Here is a 20773-nt window from a genome sequence, read left to right as displayed (position 1 = left end):
TCAACGTTCCTCATTGGTATTTGAATCTGCGACTTAAAATTAGCCACTTACTTCTTAACTCCAAAGCAAAATGCTGTAGAATCACTGCAAATCTCATGGCCCTCAAAAAAGTACATTGACTGTCTATGTCCAGTCTTTGCGTATTTGAGAATCTTGTCTTTTTTATTCGATTTATATAAATGTTCTCCGGTTTGAGATATTTCACAAATTCATCTAAATTACAGTTGTGAATAATTAAGCAGGAATTTTACTTTTAAACGGCATATGTATGATACTTAGCATTTTGTTCACAAATCAATTTCTTTTGTACTTTTCTTATTTATAAATGTAATTTTCCATTAAATTTTAGAATGAATTTTCAAAGCTGCTGTCAGAAAATAAAATTGTTAACCTACCTACCGACCCAACTTGAGAATTTAGGGTCAGGTTAGGGGAAACAAAGATATTTTTAATTCCGGCCTTATCTATAACTATCTGATAGTTATATATAAGTTAACTTTAGATTTAAACTTTTAATGTAACAGTTGTATAGTTCAGGCGTGGATCCCTACAAGCTCTATCAACTTAAAATGCTCTATCTCTATCAAACTTAAAATGACTAAAATCACCTAATCAAAAGTCTATACATCAAAAAGTACGAATTTTCTTCTCTTTATACAAACATTCCTCACGATTAATAAAAAAGTAGGATTTTTAATGTCATAGACAGCTACTTCTTCAATATAAGTGAAACTCCCAAATGTTTACATCTTGTGAATGGTCTTCAACAAAATCACTCTAGCTGTTAAAAATAACTCCGATTAACACACAAGTGCTCTGTAGTTGAAATAAATGCTGGAATCCCCAACGGTGACTGGTCAACCCTTGGTATTGTCCTTTCTGACATATTTTATTTCATCAAATAAAATCTGCAAAATCTGCAAATAGTCATGTTGCAGATTTTATTTGATAAATATAATATGTCAGAAAGGACAGTTTGCATGTTGTTGAATTAAAATCTCCTATCAACAAACATTTCTCTTAATATATCATGTTTCATTCCGCATAACCTTAAATGCTTGTTGAAGGCGTTTTTACAATTCTCCTAGCTGATAAATCAAAGTGGTAATTAAAGCAGAGGAAAATATATATATATAATATCCCAAGTATAACATTGAATGCATGTTTTGATCTACATGTATATGATACAAGATATTCGTTTCAAATGTGATACAATTGAAATGATGAAATTTCACTGAAACAATCGTGATAGAACAAAGTCTCAGGGAGAGATTTTGTCTACACCTCTTCCTAAGTATATATATTCACCAAACTTTCATTTAATTTTATCCGCATGTATCTTCCTCTACCTCTATAAATGGAAAATTCTCATTGCTTAAAATACAACGGAAATATGATGAAATGTATATATTAAATTGTCGTTAAAATCTCGAAATAGGGAATAAGGAAACCAAGCTTAATATTTTTATTTACAGAGATTACTATTACTAGTATTAAAAATGATTTTAGAGATGAACCTTACATTTGTGTGAGTGTCTTATCGGTAGTTGAGGTTCGTCGCATAGCGAGAATACTGTTTGAAAACACATGCATTTTATTAGTGATTTTATAAAATGTGTATATTAAAAAACTCCAAAGAATCTTTGGTAAATAAAAACCCAGAACATTTTACAATCGTAGCATTTGTAACACATTACACAGCCATTTAAATTCTCATGGAAAATTAAAGAGAATATATAATAGGAAACAGCTTTTTAAATGAAATTGAAACTCTTGAATATTTCTTCCTTGTATTATCAATATGTCATCCTCAGGCTAACTTTTGATTTCTTACAGATAATACATCTATAACGTATTTGGAGACCAATTATTCCTCAATCTGATCCATGCATCGTCGGAACCCACGATGAATCTGATCAGGCCTGGGGGCCATAAAAGTTAGACGAGCTCACTTTTGATCTCATTCTCACTTTTCCACTATATGTACCTTAGAGAAAAAGTGAGTTCGGTTTACACTATGCATCTTGACACATGCATCTTGGACACATGCATCTTAGATGCATGTGTCAAGATTCACAATGTAATAGCCCTTTGTGTCAAATTAAATGGGTGTTGGAACTTGTTCTATTCCGTGCTTCAAGATGCATGGAACTGACCAATGAAAAGAAAGGTCAGAGTTGAGACTGAATCATAAGCCTTATTTTCCTCCATATACTAGGGGTGATCAAAAAGTTCGCAAACTAATTGAATAACTTCCATACAAGAAACAATATTTGGTTTTAATGTTGATTATATTTTAAATTAATCCTCCCCGATTTTAATGCACATCAACCACCGTTCTGCGCATGCGCGAATCACGTGATATTGGCGGTCACGTGACCCCCTCCGTAGCGTTCTGTCACAAAAGTTAAAAGATTTTTCCGAGTTTTATATTTCTTTCCATGTGAGTTAATTTTTATGACAAGAACAGTTAATTTGTCAGAAATGGTCATATCTCGGCAACAGAATGGGTGGATAATAACGTCCTTTCCAAAAATAAGCATGGCGACCATTAAAACACAAATCTTCTGTCTCAGGAGAGACCTTTATTCAAGGTGGATAGAGAATGGGTGCATCCTTTTTATCATATCTAATATGTTTAAAATCTAAAGTAAATAAACGATATCTTAGGTATTTAATACTTATATCATTGTTCAAATATTCAACTATTTTTCAAAGTGCTAATTGGAGGTCTTTGATAGCAAATTGCTTAATTAAAAATACATATCTTTTCAAACTTGCTTTCACTGGGCAAGATGACAAGTATCATTTTTAACCATCAGCCTTCCTTCACTAAAACGATTAATCCAATCATTAATTGAATTTATAGGAACTCATTTATCTCAATAAACTGTACAAATTATTATATGATACTGAAGAGAGATTTCTAAGATATTACAATAAATTGTACAGTCGTTTGTTGAACGAGTTCGACTGAGACAACCATTTTGTGACCTAAATAGTGACGTCATTTTCACATTGTGACGTCAAAAACAAGGAGAGAAACTTTATTCAGCATATGCTGTTTATAGACCTTGTGTATGGCTATATGTGAATATCATTCTAATCTGAATTGTGGTTTTGTAGATCTATATAGAGATAGTTTGCGAACTTTTTGATCACCCCTCGTAGTTGCAAAAATAGCCTCCCAAGATACACAAAAACAGAAAATACTGATTAAAACTACAATAAGAAAAACTAATTTGATGATTATAATATAGAGGAGTTTTTGTTTTGGAATAAGAATTATCATAAAAAGGAAATTTTGAGTGATTTGTTCAGCTAAAATAAATCTGGAAATGAAATTTGAAGGTATTGCTATTTTTTTAAGTAGATAAATTTCATCTTTACAAAGTATTCTTAAGATGCATGCATCAAGACACATAGTGTAAATAAGAAGATGCATGAGGCAAAATAGAAGCATGAGTTTAGATGCATGTGTCAAGATGCATAGTGTAAACCGGCCTTAAGTTTTATGGCCCCCAGGCCTGAAAACCTATCTAGTTTTCCAAGTTACGGGTTATTTTGTATCGAATCCTTGTAAACTTTAACGCTGGTTTTAAATCAACTCATTGCCATTCGATTCGAGCCATCCACCATTTACAAAATGTTAATTACAGAGAAATACACTGAAAAATTAATACAGCGGTGAGGAAAAATATCATCATCCTGTTTCTTTTGAAGTGTTTATTGAAGTTATTTTTAACGCGTTCTGTTAAAGTTCAAAAATAATATATTAACGTAATTCTAACAATTATTATATAGTGCTGTACTTGAGCATAGAGGGGAAAAATAAATGTTTGATAATTTTCGTTAAAAGTCAATGATCAGGAAATACGATTTGATTTTATTTATTTTTCTTGGAGGAAGTAAATGTTGTTTCTAATTCATATAAACGGTGTTTATAATGGGCGTAACCTATTCAGTGGGGCCGTACATTTGTTTGTTCATAGTGCCAGTTGTTACACAAGAAACAGGACAGAAATGGACAGAAAAGGAGCTGGGAAGATTCAACATCTGTCCGTAAGTTAAGGGCTCTTGAAATGAAAATCAATTTTAATTAGAAAAAAAACTAAAATAATTTGAAATACTTCAGTTTCAAAATTTAAAAAAAAAGTTTATAATATCATCATATCATTTGTACAATACAGTTGCTCCCTGGTCTATTGAGTATCAATTCTGTTTCATAAAAACACCATTAAAAACACATCTGATTAACAAGACCTTGTTAATTGATATAACTAATTATATTCATTCTTTTTCTTTTCAAGATCAGATACTTATGGGATTTTACGTTGTTGTTACGGTTTCACCCGAGATGAACACGGATCCTGCACAGGTTTCATCTTTTAAATGACTCATAATACCAATTCCTAAGAATTCAAGAAAAAAAAAGAAATATCAAATTAATTTCCTTTTCTTTTCTGTTCGTATATTTGAAAAGCACATTGTACAGCTCTAAAACCTAACTTGCCCTATTTCACCTGACATGCTCTATGAACAAAATTCCCATTGTGAAAAGAATTGTTTGCAATGTGATCAAACAGCTTTTGAATACTGTATAACTTACAAAGTTTCCCGTTCTTTCAGTCTGTCCCCCTGGAACATTTGGAGCTAATTGTGAAAGCATCTGTCCTCGTGGTACATATGGAACTCATTGCAAACTTTCGTGTGGTGACAAGTGTTCTGAATGTCATCAAGTTTATGGATGTCAAGGTAGGTCTGGTGGGGAGTACTGTGATTATCTATATTTCGGTTTAAAAAAAGCCTAAACGATTTTCTCTATATACTTATCATAACAATCGAAAACAGCCAAACAGCTGATATCCAAAAGTCCCTATTTCAACAATAGAATTAAATAAATCTTTGAAATATTTTGATTTAGCCTTCATCAGTGGTTAATTATATTTAATTATAAATATTATTAATATTATTAACATTTATTATTTAATATGAACTTCTAGAAAACCGGACCTCTTTTCCTGGGGAAAAGTATATGCTGACCCTTCACAAACACGAGTACCCTACAACTTGGCCTGTCAGTGCCATGATAGTGGTTACCGCCCTCTCTACCTGCCTGCTGATGTGTTTAATCATACAATCTGTTGTCTGCTGTCGGAAAAGAAAGTTAGTATGAACAACGTCATTTTTTGTGTTTGCACACTGATCATAATCTAGGACAATTATACCCGCACTTTTTAAAGAAGGTTCGGGTATACTAGTATTATATTGTTTTTATTCTGGTTCGTCAGTCCATCTGTCACAATAGGAGCCTAAAAATGATGTTTAAAGTGCCTGATCTGTTCTTAAAATATCTGCAGTAACGAATGTATCTTTTGGGATGTTAAATAAATAGTCACTAGTTATTTGACAATTATAGGATTCAGGATTCTTACTTTCTTTGGAGACCAAACGCAGATATAAAATGTTAATTTTAAACGATATATATCCCAGTGAGCTTGAAATAAAAGATACCATAGAGTCTGACATATCTGATTCACATTTGGATGTTTTACTTGAAAAAGACGTTAATGGTAATCCAACAACTAAGCTTTTGATAAAGGTGATGACTTTAACTTTTCAATCGTCAACTTCCCCCACTTATGACTTTAACTTTTCAATCGTCAACTTCCCCCACTTATGCAGCAATATACCTTCATCACCTGCATATGAAGTTTATATCTGTCAGTTGATTCGATACAAAAAAGCATGCTCTACATATGTATAATTTCTAAAACGAGGTAAATTATTGACAAACAAGTTGATGAAACAAAAAGATCAGCAATGTCGTTAAAATTTCGTAAGTTCTTTGGTCGATACAATGAGCTTGTCAGCAATTACAATTTAACATTGAGTCAATTGCTGACTGACGTTTTTCATACTAATTGTTAGGCCATTATTTACACTCTGAATTGACCGCAGATTTATTTCCCGGTCATTACAAGGAGCAGATAGCGAATGTGACCGGTCTTCAGGGGGATGCTCACTCCTCCATGGCACCTGATCCCACCTCTAATGTTTTGGAGGTCCGTGTTTGCTCTGCTTTTATTTTATATTGTTTTGTTGACTTTGTGCTTGAATTCTGTTTGTTCTTTCCATGTATTATATTTCTTTGGAGACCAAAGGCAGATCTAAAGTGTTTATTTTGAACATATCCCAAGATCTTCTAACATCTTTCATCATAGCTCAATCATATTTTGAAGAAGTCAGGGTGTATTCTGAAGATGTACATCTGGGTGACAGAAAACATGTACGGAATTTTGAGCTGGGGGTTATTTGTGAAGAAATCAACTTATTTTGTAAATTATAGAATTCTGATGACCTTTTCCTTAAATTAATACCAAATATGAATAAATAGAGGTAAACACCTGAGCTCTGGTTTGTTTTCAAATTTTTCAGTCCTATTTTAATTTTTTTTTGATTGATAATCTTTTAAAATACTTTCTTTTTATCTCCAATCCTTTGCAAATATGTTTAAAATTTTATTCAAACTTTGGGTTACATACAAGATTTGAAAATGATTCTCATATACATGTAGAAAGAAGAAACGATCTGAAAATTTAACAAATACAACAAAGAACACACAATATTACGGACTTAAACCAAACACAGGACAAATACACATGTACGCTGAACAGTACAATGATGTGGAGGAATCAAATAGTCCATCGACCCAAAACGCCACCTTATCGCACCGGAAATATGATTACGTTGATGAACATCGTGTAAGAAAACTAGAGAGTTCTACAGAATTAAGAGGCAAATCTAAGAACGGGACAAAGTATTATGACAGTGATGGGGATAATATCAGAAGTAAAAATAAATCATCAACCAGGGACCTGCAATACAGTTTAGTAAATCCTGGAACTTCTTCACAATTGTACAGACAATCCAACGATCAATATCTAGAAGGAAACGGCACAGAAGACTATTTAGATCCCGTTTATGCAGAATCTATTGCTTACAAAGTGTGACTTGATTTAGTTATAGAGTCCTCCAACAATAAACAGATGATGTCTCTAATGATGAAAACATAAATAATCCATGTCTTACTAAGTACAAGATATCACAGAATCTAAAAGTGCGTAATAGCTGGGAGTGTTTATTTAACAAAATGATATAATCAGCCTTAAAATTCATGTTTGCAATAATTATGATTCCTTTAAATGTATACATTTATGTAAAAGAAATTTAGAATTTGCTAAATTGTCATTTTTGTCCCCCGCTTTTGTGAAAGCGAGGGGACATTAAATCTCATTCATCTGTACGTCTGTCAGTTCGTCTCGTCTGTTACAAATGTTTTAACCTTTGTCATGACCTTTGAATGAGAAGAGATATTGCTTTCATATTTTACATGTACATTACCTGTGACAAGACCTTTTCAAATCTACTTTGATCTTTGATCTTGAAGTTTGAACAACTTTTCAAAAAAATTAACATTACTTTAAAATGGTATCGAATTTTGACCTGGGAGTGATTGGTGTGGAAAAATATACAAGGCTTTCATATTACCTGTGACAAAATGTTTCTATATGTAATGATTTATAACCCATTTACCTTCATCCTTGTGTTTGACCTAATTTTCAAAAAAAAAAAAAAAACTTGGGTGATTACTTTTGACTGGTATATGAAAGGGCGTTCATAATTGACGCAATATGCCATAAATACTGACATCCAATCCACTAAGACACCTTAGTCTGGTGACCACAATGAGTACGTACATATATGTCATTTCATATGGATTGATTGTAACATGGAAATAAACGAAGCACTTGATCTTTGTCCCATGGTGGAATATATATACATGTAGAGAGAGAGAGAGAGAGAAAGAGAATTGGAATTGGAGTTCCGCTCTCGCTCCATTGGCATTATTTTGTCGCTTGTTTCCTTTTTAAAAAAAGTGTACGAATATACATGCATGTATAAAATTTACAAGGAAACTTTAATTGAATGTCTAGTAAGTGTATTAATCTCAGCTGCATAAAGTAGAATATAATTAAGCTCATTGACATAAAGCATATTGTCTTAGGATTCATTGATTGTCCCATCCCATACTTCACTGTACTACAATATGATGTAAAACATCTCAAGAAGGTAAGTCATTTCTGTTTTTTTTAAAATACAGATCTGTAACATTTTTCCATTAAATATTTACCTAATAATTACCATTTCTAGAAGATTTGGATAGATATATATGACCCACATTTTACATTCTTTTAAAAGGTCAATAACCATTAGGTAATAACCAACACGATTAGTTATACTTCAGTTTTGATTTCCTACTTTTTTTCTTTTCCATATCCACAAAAACTTAGAGAATAGCGATGCCAGTCTGTGATGGACAAACGATTGACAAGTTCCTGGTTACCCTGTGTTCGTTCTTGAGTGTTTGCATCATCCTCTTAATTTGTATTCTCCTGAACATTCTCTTCAAACACAGGTATTATTGTATAAATAATAGCCATAGTAGAATGTCAAACATACATGTACTCAGGAAAAAGGGTATAATATTGAGTCGTGATTTTGAGAATGACAAAGTATTAGTTTTAAACGCGTATTTCAGAATTCATAGAAAAAATAGATAAAATATTCAAAAGGCAGAATGTCTGATCCACATCTTGTCAATGTGCATTGCTTATACACAGACAAAGCATCTTTTAATAAATACTTTAAAAAGAATAGTGCAATGCATGCATATTTTATAGAACATGAAAGAAAATTCATCGCGAAGATAACATTTTGTTTACGGTGCTTAAAGGCCGCTGTCCCAGAAAGTCCTTAAAATGAGACATAAATGCACAATAGTTGTCGTTCTGTACCTTGTTAGCGCATCATGCTTAATTCTTTTTACTTTTTATCACAGCCACGTGTTTAACTTGCTTGATATTGTCATATGAACACTTAATTATGTAGAGTTATTTTGTAGTTTTCACATTTAATGCAAAGGTCCTATAAAAATTCGGTTATCATGAGAAATTGTATTGTTTTAAACTGAAGCACCTGTGCAAAAACTTATATGATTCTTGTATTTACTCTGCATGTAGAAGACACTTGAAGGGAAAGTTGACAATATCAAGAAAGAAGACCAAACCTGTTGTCAACCCGACATACGAAGAACAAGAATTGAACACGATTGTAACATCCTACGATCAGATTTGTCTACAACCTTAACAGGATATCATTTCACCATTCCTTCCTTCAATCAATTTCATCCTCCTCTTCATTTGAGAATTTGGTTTGTGATGACATTGAAGGTCAAAAGTGTTTATTTCCGAATTCCGTTTAATGTTTATGAATAACATGGTAAAACTAATCAAACACCTGTCTCGGAGATGTCAATGAGGGCATGCTCGATGTTAATTGCAAAAGCACCAGTCTTTCTAATTATGTTCAATTTGTAAACTTATGATATTTTTTGAAAAGAGATTTTTGGAAATATTAAATGAAACAAGTTTAATTCATTCTTGATTGGAGAAGTATGAGAGAAGTAGGGGAATTTTATTTTTACCACAAAGATAACGTTCTCTCAGACGCATGAGAGATTCCGAACACTCCTGATAAACTACTGAAAGTTAAAAAAAAATGACATTTGTTTAAAAAACGATAATAGATATTATCCGCCTTAATGGCTGCATGTTTTGCACTCGACAAATTACTTTGACACATTTAAACCTAAACAAAATTAAGCTTAAAAAAAGTCACATTAAGGTAGGATTCTTCTTGGTTTCTGACTAGATGGAAAATTCAAAGTACATTTGTTGAAATGTCATATATTTAGATGTAAGAGATTTAAAAGACTATATTTTTCTTTCCTCATCACAACTCTACAACTTTAAATAGAAATGGTAAACTGCGTTTGAAAACTAGCAGGGACTATATTTTTGGCGGAATGGTGGCATATGAAAATATCTTCTTTTCTGCCTCTCAAAATTGTTATGTATGTAGAACATTGAATTTAGTTATAATTTTTACGCAATCAAAGACTAGCCGAAATTTTCAAATGTAAGTTAAATTGATAACAAGGGACTAAAGTTTCAAAATATATCAAATAAACCAGATTTTTCACACATATTAGAGCTATGTTGGCTTTTAAATGCTTCAAATCTAAGTACAGATTTGAGCCAAAAATCCGTAAAAAGTGTTATTTCTCTCTTAGTAAACGATCAAAACTTTTAGTTTTTGTATCATTTTGTACCTTTATGTGAAAACATTACTATATGTGAAAATTAGAAAAAGTTAAATATAGGAAGCATAGAAAAATAACCAATAAATTCTAAAAATTTAAGAAAAGTAAAGAAAATTCGGATTAGCAAATATCCATTTTATTTAAATTATCCATGTCAATTTGGTAATATCATCTTAGAGTCCCTATATGGTAGTATCTTTTTATGCACAAAAAAAAAACATTCAATCTTTTGAATTACAAGTTGGGATTGCATGATTTGAAACAGAAATTTTTTATTCTTAATGTCCAGGAAAAAATGTAATGACCTTGACCTGACCTTGCCTCTAATATTAAACGGTCAAACTTAATCTCACTGATACCATCACTTAGTGATATTGTCCTCTTGATTCTTTGAAAATTTCTTTAATTTTTAAATACAAGTAATGTGAGAAGAATCCTACTTTAAAAGACATCTCAGAGAAAACATCATCATGAGGTTAAGCCTGATTATACATATTTAATTGTCTTTTTCTTAATTGCACTGCAATATTCATTAGTGTTAAAGAACCAGATGTCATGTTAGTATCAAAATTTTCATATATATATTTGAAACAGCAAGATCATCAGCAGGGTCATCAACTTCGGGCATGTAATCAATTGACTGGTTCGCGGCGATTAATATTTGCGAGTTAAAGTAGGTCGCAAAAGTCGCGATTATTTTTTGCATGCGAATAAAAGTATTTTTGAAATAGGCTATAATAAGAACAGTGTTGAATCAACAACAAAAAATGTAAAAAATACAAATCTGTAAACAGGGCCTCCTCAAGTTCCAGTGGTGTATGGGTATCGATAAATCAAGGATTGTTTGACTTGATTTATATTGGAGATCAAGAAATACAAAATAAAAGAAAATCTAAAACTATTAACTGAATTTAACTGCGTAATTGAGAATGGTGAAAGATACGGAGATAATGAACAGTATTCAAGATCTAAAGTCCCCCCCCCCCCACACACAAAAAAAAACAAAATATAAGAGCAAACACGGACCTCCAAATCATCAGAGGTGGGAGCAAGTGCCATGGAGGTGTGAACATCTTCTGCCTTTCGGTCACACCCGCCGTGTGCTCCTTGTCATTAACGGGAAATAACGGAAAAATCCGTCGTCAATTTAGTCGTTCAGCATTTGACTCGGTGATAAATTGTATTTGCTGACAATGTCATTGTATCGACCATAGAACTTACGAAACGATGACTTTAAGCTACACTGCTGATATTCTTGTCTCATCAACTTGTTTGTCAATAATTTGACCCTTTTTAGAAAGTGTTCATACTTAGAGCATGCTCTTGCGTATCGAATCAGCTGAGAGATGTATGCAGGTGATGAAGATATGTTGCTGCATCAGTGAGGGAATTTGACGATTGAAAAGTTAAAGTCATCACGTTTTTCACAGAGCTTGGTTGTTAGATAACCATTAACGTCTTTTTCAAGTGAAATATCCAAATATGAAACAGATGTGCCAGACTTGGTGGTATCTTTTATCTCAGACTCGCCGGGATATATCGTATTGACATAAGAATGGAAACTACCATCATTTATTGACAATAAGTCATCAATATATCTAAATGTCGAGTTGAAGGACACGGCAAGTGTTTTTTTCTTTTCACGTTTACGATTTTGGAGAAATTCTGATTCATGTGAATACAAAAGTAGGTCTGTTAATTAAGGGGCGCAATTGGTACCCATGGGAATTCTAAAAAAACACATAGATATTGTCAATCAGAAACTCAAACATCTTTTTGATGTCAACTTCAGAGTACTTGTGTGTACAATAAGAATCATGCAAATGACCAATGAAAAGGTAAGTGAATTAACGAGTTCCATTTTTTTAAAAAGCAGTTTTCAATGATATCAAAATATCTGGACTTTAAATTATTGACTGGTTGTGAATAAAGTTGAAAAGTCGTAAGTTTTTAAGCTATTGATTTTGGTAAAATCCTTTGCTTTCAAATTGTTCAAAAGTTCCTTGGAATTTTTAAGTATCCACATCTGATTTACACCACTTCTTAAATATATTGTTGCACAGTACTAGTGAAGTTTCTCTTTCACTAGTGTTAATATCTTGGTGAGGAGTAAAGAAAGATGCGTGGTTGAACATTTACTCGAACCCGCTTCCTATCTTTGTTTGTAAGGATTTTTATGAAGTTTTGGATTTCAATAGATATATGGTAATTCAAATTCATTTTGGTTCTTCGGGATATTAAAATATTCAAAACTGACAGGCTATTTATAACAACTTATACTATATATGTTTTGATTGATAATTGGTAATTCAATTTATTTGAGAATTACCAAAATTGGTCTTAAAGTGGACAGGTGGTATATGCTATTTCCTTGTGTTTGTAATCATCCCAACAATAGAAAACTATGCCTTCTTCAAAGAATTAGTTTTTTATATAAATAAATGCGCATTCATGTATGTGTGGTATTGAAAAATCGGAACAAGGAATATGCAGATTGAAACAAACATAACATTGAAGGCTTAAAATAATTATTATGCGATAATTTTGCAAGTACTATACGCGATGAGGAGACAGGGAAAGTTTTTGAAACTATCGAATCGCGGAAGCATGGACCTAAGTATAATCTATTAAAACTCACTATCTTGAAAAAGCATTTGACCTTATGCAATGGTCATATTCCCAGCCTCACTATGAGGGTCGGCTTTGTGGTATTAGTTCTGGACAGCTTTCTTTCTATATCTTGCACAGATCTCGAAGACTGCAAAAATAAGTATATATCTCAAGTATTTCTCGTTTGATAACTCTAACTTAATGAAAGTCGAGATTACAGCAATATTTATTTATATTTTATTGGCAGATTATCGTCTGAGTGTTGTGAAGATTACTATCCAGAAAATACCCGATGCGAACGTAAATAATTAACGATTGATGTAGAATTTGTTTTGATTATTTGTCTAATTTTCATGAATCGTCTAATTTGAGGATCATTTTATTTATTTATTTTGGACAGCGTGTATAGGTTCATTTGGAAGAAATTGTTCGGGCGGGCCTTGTACACCGGGGTATTACGGTCATGGATGCAAAAAGCGGTGTGATTGTGGAACCATTGTCTGTGACAGAACAAGTGGATGTCCTCAGGGTAAGGGATTACTTAACTTTAACTAAATATGTAGCTTTCTTTAAAAGGCATTGAAGTTTTATACGTAGAAAAAGTAAACAACACGTGTTTTAAGCTTTTCTTGTTGAATATGTGCCTCAAAGGAATTTAACTAATTTATTAATAGAGAAAAAAAATCAATCTTTTATGGACAGAGCTTCTGATGAGTCTGACACATCTTTTTCAGATTTGGATATTTTCTAGCAAAGTTATTTAACAACAAATAATTATGATAAACGTGATGACCTTAATTATTCAATCTTCAGCTTAAGGTCCCTTACTTATGTAGCAATATACTTTTGTCACATGGATATGAGGTTTATATCTCTCATTTGATTTGATACCCAACAGCATTCTCAACGTATGAACAATTTCTAAAACGAAGTAAATTATTGTCAAACAAGTTGATGAAACAAGAGTAAAAGAAGTCTCGTTTAATGTCATCATTTTGTAATTTCTAAGATTGATGCAATGACCTTGTCAGCGTATACAATTTATCATTAAGTCAAATGCTGACTGACGTTTTCATACTATTAATTGTTTGGCCATTATATACACACTGAATTGTAGACGGATTTTCCAATTATTTCCCAATCATGACAAGGAGCAAGCGGTGGGTGTGACCGGTCGGCAGGAGATGCTCACTGCTCCATGCCACCTGATCCCACCTTTTATTTTTGGATGTCCGTGTTTGCTCTGTTCCAATTTGTATTTTCAATGGGCCTTTGAGCTTGAATACTCTTTGTTATCTCCAAATATTTAATCTCAAACAATTTAACGTGTATAAAAAGCAAGAGCCACTTTGGACCTTATTTGGCCCTGAAAATTTCTGAAAAACAAAAACCGCTCAGTTTAGGTTGCAAATGCAGTATTTATCACTTGGAGTGTTGGTAACCACGTGTCTATTAACCATGACGTAATTTTCCCTCTAGTCATAAAATGCGTAATTTTTCTCATATCCTGTAAATTCCTTTGAAAATGGCCTAAAGTTGAAGCATTTTTTCAATATTTCATATAGAGCACAACTCTGAACCAAAATATGCAAATACATAACAAAAGATCTGTTTCTGGAAATCAAAAACATGTCTTATTTTTGGGATCGTGGGCTGTGCTCTTGTTTTAATTCTTTGCTGAAGGTAGTCAAATACGCATGTTTTCTGCAATTTTCAAGAACATTGCAATGTCTCAAAGACTGTTTTCCAATATCTGGATTCTCAAAAATAAATTTTATTACAGAAAATGAAAGCACCAAGTGTCTACTTTATTTTGATATATGAAGTGGGAAAGAGGGTGATAGTTAATTAATTGATATAAGTACAGGGCCATTTTACGCATTAAGTAAACCTAGCTCTTTTATATTGCAGATTTGAAGACCGGAGCATATCACTACTGGATCTTCATTATTCTAGGCACGCTAATCATTAACAGTATACCAATAACGATTGCAATTAATGCTTTCATATCAACTAGAAAAAGGTTTGAAGATTTTCTTTCAGTTTTCTCGAACCAAAGTAAACCAAATTTTCAAGTTAAAACCCTGTTTGCTATAAATGCATAAGGTACAATTAACAGTCAGTCGTATACGCATCGTGTTTGCTTAAACGTCATATGAAAAATAAATATATTCTTTTAGACAATAGATTCTTATATTCTTTCAATCCCATAGGAACACCAGAGGCAAACAGGACAGCAATCAAGAAACAGCTAGAAGAAAAGGAAAATTAAATTTATTCTCAGGTGCTTTGCTAAAACGTTTTCGAAGAGCAGCGTCTTCTGATGACGATGGCGAAGAAGCTGGGGATCCGAACGAAAGCATTCTGGAGTCACCTAAAAGACGAGGAAAGTTAAATGTTTATGTTGACGCATTACTAAAACGTGTGCGGAGAGCTCCTCCTCACAATGACGAAGATCCTAATAAACCTACAGAGGATTATTTTACTATGAGGATGTCCATGGCTCCACCAAAAGATAACGTTCATCACTTTACAGGTTGCGACGAAGAAGATGGGGATGACATTGAAGAGGTGGAGTACGTGGAAATGAATGTACAATCTGATGAATAATTAAACGTAAAATTTAATGTGCAATCTAATGAATAATGACATACAAAATTTAATGTGAAATCTATTGAAAAATTACATGTAAAATTTAATGTGAAATCTTATGAATAATGATATGTAAAATTGAATGTGCTACCTAATGAACTATTATATGTCAAAGTGAATGTACAATCTAGTAAATACTCGTAATTATTTGTAAAAATGAATGTGCAATCTAGTAAATACCAGTAATTATATGTAAAAATGAATGTGCAATCTAGTAAATACTTATTCTAGTAATTATATGTAAAAATGAATGTGCAATCTAGTGAATAATTATATGCAGAAATGAATGACAATTTATCGAATAATTATATATGGAAATGAATGTGCAACCTAATTAATGATACTATGTAGAAATGAATGTGCATTTTAGTTTAAAATGGCTCTTTGACATTCATAGACACCGATTTACACGTCTTTTTAATTTGCAATATTATATTAAAATATATGCCCTTTTTATCTTTGCATGGCAATTAATCAATAAGTAGATGTCAATGATTTAAGTTTCTAATTATTTAATATTACTTGACATAAGGGGATATTATCATTTAACTAGTTTGCTCAAATGCCACGGAAACCTGTATCTGTAATTGGTAAACATTTATGGATTTCTTAAGTATTTCCTTGCAACACCATTCCATTTAAATATAAAAAGAGGAACTCATTGAGAGCAATTGATCGCTAAAGCAAAAGTCTTCTAATTTTCATGTAGAAGAAATGTATCCTCATACCAAAAACAACATCTCTGCTAAAAGTGTGGCGCAATTAGAACACATAATTTTCAACAGATTGTTTAAAAACTCCGTTTCCAAAAACTACTCAGATTTTGTCAGAGAGAAACTCGTACAACTTCTTGAACATTCACATGGGGGTACTTTTGTATAGCTTTAGAATTTTTTTAAAATGCTAATTTGGCAGATGACCAGTGGTAAGAAATGCAAGCTTTCGAGTCACAGTTTTATTGAACTAGTAATTGTTTATGATGCCAAAAAGTTTTTCTTTATTTTATCTCTGCAAAATTTTGGGATATGAATAAATGAATATTCCACCTTGTACTTGAAAGCATGAAGGTATTTTCACATAAATAGTTAATAGCAAAATGAAAACTCGATTGAATTTGTATTTGTTTGAAAATTAAGAAGACAGTTTTAAAAGGTAAATTAAGCTGTTGATGTTCAGAAAAAATGTCTTACAATTTCCTACAAGAAGAGGACAGACACCAGGAAAAAACAGGCTGTTTTAAGATGCTGATTCTTGTTGGTTGCTCATCTAAATTGCTGAGTTTAGTTAGGTCATTTTGCGACTGTATATAGAAGGTCGTTCAGTTTGACTTCGACATTTTAGACGAGTTTGGATACAAGTGGAGGTAATCAAAGCTGTGTACTAGCGCTTACGCTTTCCAGCAACTGATTTTCATGCTCAGGTGGAATTGCAGAGATGAAAAGATAAATTCCCTAAGTTACCTTACGTGGGCCAGGGAGCTCCATGCTACCCACTATCAACGAGGAAAATTTGGAAGTCGACACACAAATCCAACACAAAGGTTCTACACTACTGACAACCTCTCAAGAGAAATAAAGATCAACAAATTCATCGAATTAAGACATATTTACATTTGCCAATGTCTTTCCTTTTATGATAATGCTAAAAAAAAATGAAATTCAATTTTTAATGACATGTAGTTGGTCACATGATCAAACTTTCTTGCGTATGGAAAGCAAACTACTCGAGACATTTGGAAAGTCTTGACTCTGACGTCATATTACGTCGTATTTATACGTTATGTTGCATTCAATAAATAAGTCTAAATAGAGCATTTTGTCTTTGTAATGTGAATAGAAATAAAAATATAAATATAAGAAATAAGATATCATTTTTAAGAGTTTCACTGGGGTGTGTTATGAAGTCGGTACGTGATTAAATCTACTATAACGCCCTTCGGGCGTTATAGAATTTGATCACGTGACCGACTTCATGTCACATCCCCCAAAAAATCTCTAAAAATGATATCTTATTTCTTAAATAATTATCCAATCCTTTCTGGGGGGAAACGCAAGGGCATATACGATTTAACTATCCGATGATGTCCCTTCTTTTTCAGAGATATATCTTCGATGGATAGGCCACCAGAACAGAATGGGTGTATCCCCAAGGATCTTCTTTATAGGAACTTGCAGCAGACACTTCTACTTCTAGGTTGTTACCAAAGTGATATGAATGCTTGCGGCATAGAAACAAATAGTTTAGAGGTATTTGCATGCAGAAAGAACATTTTGGAATTTCGTTTAAAACGAATTACTGATAATGAATAAGTTGATAAAGATCAGATCACAGAAAAAGACTTAAAAAGATATGCAGGATAATAACTTCAAGAGAACAAAAATATGTCACACGCTTATTTGTGTCAACTGTTTCTGACAGTGCAGAACTAGGACCAACCATTACAATCAGAAAATTGATTGATTGTATGAATTTTTACATCCCGTTCGAGACCTTTTCACTCATATAGCGTTAAATGGTTTGAAATTAAAACCTTTACTTGGCATTCAAGCTCATTGAGAAGTGAAGGATCTTTAGCGTGGAAACGCCTGTATTGACACGGGGGTTTGAAAGCTCGTTATCACTGAACCAGGTGAAATGTCAATGTTTTCTCTACATCTTTGTTTATTCTTGAGCATCGTTGGAATTTCTTTTGTTTTTATTCAATTGCCAGTCAGAAATCTTTGTATATCACCATCCTTTGTATATCATCCTGATCCACATAGGGCTCTTAGGGATGCTTACTCCTCCTATCTTCCTAAGCACCTGATCCCACCTTTGACATCTCCAGGGTTCCGTCTTTTATGCCCTCTTCTCATATTTGTACTGTTCAAGGATTTTTTGACACCGATCACTGTTCATCATCGTTATTTTTTACATTGTAAAAGAAAAAAAAACCATATAGCTGTTTATCTGTAAGTGGTAAAGGATGGTTCACGCTTTCACGATCAAGGAATTCGCTCATCACATTGATGAAGAGGAAAAGCAGTGACAATGTCGACATGAAGGAAATGGTTAAAGTCTACTTTAAAATATATCAATCACTGGTTACACTCACATGTTCTAATATACATCTAAACTTAAATTATTAAAAAAAAATCTGACAAATGCAAAAACTATTTGACGAGTTAGCAGTGAGACCAATATGAATATGAATGACACAGGGCTCTGTATTACCAAGTAAGTTATCAACAAACACTTCTTATATCACTAGTTATGTTATAGTATGCATTAGTTATCTTATGCATTTAAGAATATTGATATTGAATTGTATCAGTCTGGATTTATGAATAAAAAGAAAACAAATTTGTCGTAAAGATATATCTATTTGTTAAGTAGAATAACAGAATTATTGTAAAATATATTTAAAAGCTACATAACACTCATATCCATTGTTTAGAAGGAAAGCAGAATGCTGTACAAATTACAAATTAATCAGCGGCAAGTGTATACGTGAGTAGATATGAAACATTTTGATTTAAGCTGAGATAAAGGTAATTTTTATTTTGCATACAATAACAGGCAATTACGGGAAAAAAACCACAAAATTATATCTATGATAGAACAGAAAAGTTTAGAACAAAAAGATGTCGTTATATTTGTGATTTAAATTGCTAAAAAGAAGTGAAGATGTAATTACTCTGTTTGATTTACATGTAACACATTATACGGGAAAATATTTTTATATACATGCATTTACTGATCTCATTCAACAAACATTATTATTAGAGAATGTTAATTTTGTTTAAATTGCCTCCAGATTGCCTTGGATCCTTTGGAAAAAACTGCACACAGCCGTGTCCATATGAATATTATGGTTATGGATGTTCGAAGAAATGCAAATGTACATGGAACGAGTTCTGTGATCCAAAACAAGGATGTCAAACTGTAAATAATACACTGAGTGAGTGGTTCCTGAGATATTCTTAATTTTACAATTTAACTTTTTTTTTACTTTCTTCGTCCTTCAGTTTTTTTTCTCTTTTTTTCATTTTTCTTTAATCAAATGATCCATGTCCATCAAACTTGCAACAGGTCATCCTTTGGCAAAATCAAATCTAAATTCAACAATTATGCATCATTCAAAGGGTATCAATTTATAAAAGACAAGAATTGAGATTGCTTGCTAAAAAATCTTCTTTAAAACCACCTGGTCAAAAACTGTTAGTAAATTATTGTCGATAGAGCAGGTAGGCACAGCTAGAATAGGGGATCGATCCTTTTCATGAAAGGGTTATGATAAGTTAAAAAAAAAAAAAAAGGAAGTGGACCATAAACAGGAAAGGTAAGACTAGAATGGGGATTGAACTTTAGAATCTGCTTTGCAATAACATTAAAAAATGTTTAGTTACATATGTGTAAGAGGTATCGGTGGTGACATTTCTTAGATGGGAAGACTGAAACAAAGATCTAGTAAAATCTCCTCAAAAACAGCAAGTCCATGATATTTTGATATTTTACCAGCATCTTTAGCTACTGCTGTTTAAGCTTTGTGAGATTTATTGATCCGAGATCGACTGAGACCCCTTTAACAATAAATTATAATTGAATTAACAAAGTATTTAAAGAAAATTGTACCTTTTGGCAATGAAAATAAATGAATTATTATCTTTTTTATTCTCACTAGTTTCTTTTCTTTCTATTTTATAAATGTTTAGTTCCAGCTGTAACCGGGGGTGTTGTTTTGACAGTTGTGCTGCTAATTATACTTTACAGGTAAGTTTGAATGCGCTATGAATCATGTATTTTTTCCTTTAAGTATCGCATTAAATGGATGTTGAATTAAAATGTTCTTGATTGATTTAGATGCTATACAAAGCGATGCCACATAACAAGACAGAAGAAAGGTAAACACTTCTGAAATTGCTAGTATCTCTCTATGCTGGATATACTCCTAGATCTTTAAAACGTTTTAAATATATTTTGTTGTTACTATTACGTGTTTTACATGAGAAACAGAGTCAAATACGAGGAGAACATCGTCAGATATTGTAACTAACTGCTTTTTGTGTTTCTTTTGGTTACCTGATAGTTTAGCCTTTACAGAATTCTTGATCGCGTTTTCTTGAGCTTGTCTCTCGTGTTATACTCCAAATCCAAAGCATACACATTTACAACTTTGATTTATGGTAACTTTTGTTAGCATACTCACATATAACTAAGCTTCATTGATAACTTTTGTCACAAGACTTTAAAATACCTAAAACATGGTAGTCTTCATTTTACAGACAACATCACACAACTTAAGAA

The 20773-nt window shown here is 32.4% G+C and overlaps 2 protein-coding genes and 1 long non-coding RNA gene across 4 annotated transcripts; all 3 read left to right on the top strand.

Annotated features, from left to right (window-relative positions):
• The first annotated feature begins 3819 nt into the window (after positions 1-3819).
• On the top strand, positions 3820-7045 carry LOC134230870 (uncharacterized). Its single transcript, XM_062712732.1, has 5 exons — positions 3820-4062; positions 4311-4378; positions 4630-4755; positions 5004-5166; positions 6578-7045. The coding sequence occupies exons 1-5, from the start codon at positions 3947-3949 to the stop codon at positions 7011-7013; spliced, it is 909 nt and encodes a 302-aa protein (XP_062568716.1). The 5' UTR covers positions 3820-3946; the 3' UTR covers positions 7014-7045.
• A 1307-nt stretch (positions 7046-8352) lies between these two features.
• LOC134230869 (uncharacterized) lies at positions 8353-15476 on the top strand. 2 transcript variants are annotated; one of them, XR_009984438.1, is made up of 6 exons: positions 8353-8479; positions 9084-9274; positions 13083-13135; positions 13236-13364; positions 14747-14858; positions 15049-15466. XR_009984438.1 is itself a non-coding variant. In XM_062712731.1 (5 exons), exons 1-5 carry the CDS (start codon positions 12916-12918, stop codon positions 15443-15445), a joined length of 771 nt encoding a protein of 256 aa, XP_062568715.1. In that variant the 5' UTR covers positions 12882-12915; the 3' UTR covers positions 15446-15476. The 2 variants fall into 2 exon arrangements, 1 of the variants encoding a protein (XP_062568715.1); XM_062712731.1 differs by lacking the exons at positions 8353-8479; positions 9084-9274 and adding an exon at positions 12882-12995 and having other exon boundaries at positions 15049-15476.
• Positions 15477-18907: 3431 nt separating this feature from the next.
• Positions 18908-20370, top strand: LOC134230880 (uncharacterized). The gene is made up of 4 exons (XR_009984440.1): positions 18908-18976; positions 19284-19427; positions 20182-20239; positions 20330-20370. It is a non-coding gene; the product is annotated as an uncharacterized LOC134230880 (long non-coding RNA).
• The last annotated feature ends 403 nt before the right edge of the window (positions 20371-20773 follow it).

The sequence above is a fragment of the Saccostrea cucullata genome, unplaced genomic scaffold, assembly GCF_032062105.1.
Source record: "Saccostrea cucullata isolate Sc308-1 unplaced genomic scaffold, CSIRO_AGI_Scuc_v1 ctg361, whole genome shotgun sequence".
NCBI lineage: Eukaryota > Metazoa > Mollusca > Bivalvia > Ostreida > Ostreidae > Saccostrea > Saccostrea cuccullata.
This window is presented reverse-complemented; position numbering and strand designations above follow the sequence as displayed.

Coding starts and splice junctions, on each gene's coding strand:
- LOC134230870 (XM_062712732.1), top strand. CDS start 3,947: ATGGGCGTAACCTATTCAGTGGGGCCGTACATTTGTTTGTTCATAGTG. Junction 4,063..4,310: donor GGAAGATTCAACATCTGTCC/GTAAGTTAAGGG, acceptor TTTCTTTTCAAG/ATCAGATACTTATGGGATTT. Junction 5,167..6,577: donor GTCTGCTGTCGGAAAAGAAA/GTTAGTATGAAC, acceptor ATATACATGTAG/AAAGAAGAAACGATCTGAAA.
- LOC134230869 (XM_062712731.1), top strand. CDS start 12,916: ATGAGGGTCGGCTTTGTGGTATTAGTTCTGGACAGCTTTCTTTCTATA. Junction 13,136..13,235: donor AGAAAATACCCGATGCGAAC/GTAAATAATTAA, acceptor TATTTTGGACAG/CGTGTATAGGTTCATTTGGA. Junction 13,365..14,746: donor AACAAGTGGATGTCCTCAGG/GTAAGGGATTAC, acceptor TTTATATTGCAG/ATTTGAAGACCGGAGCATAT.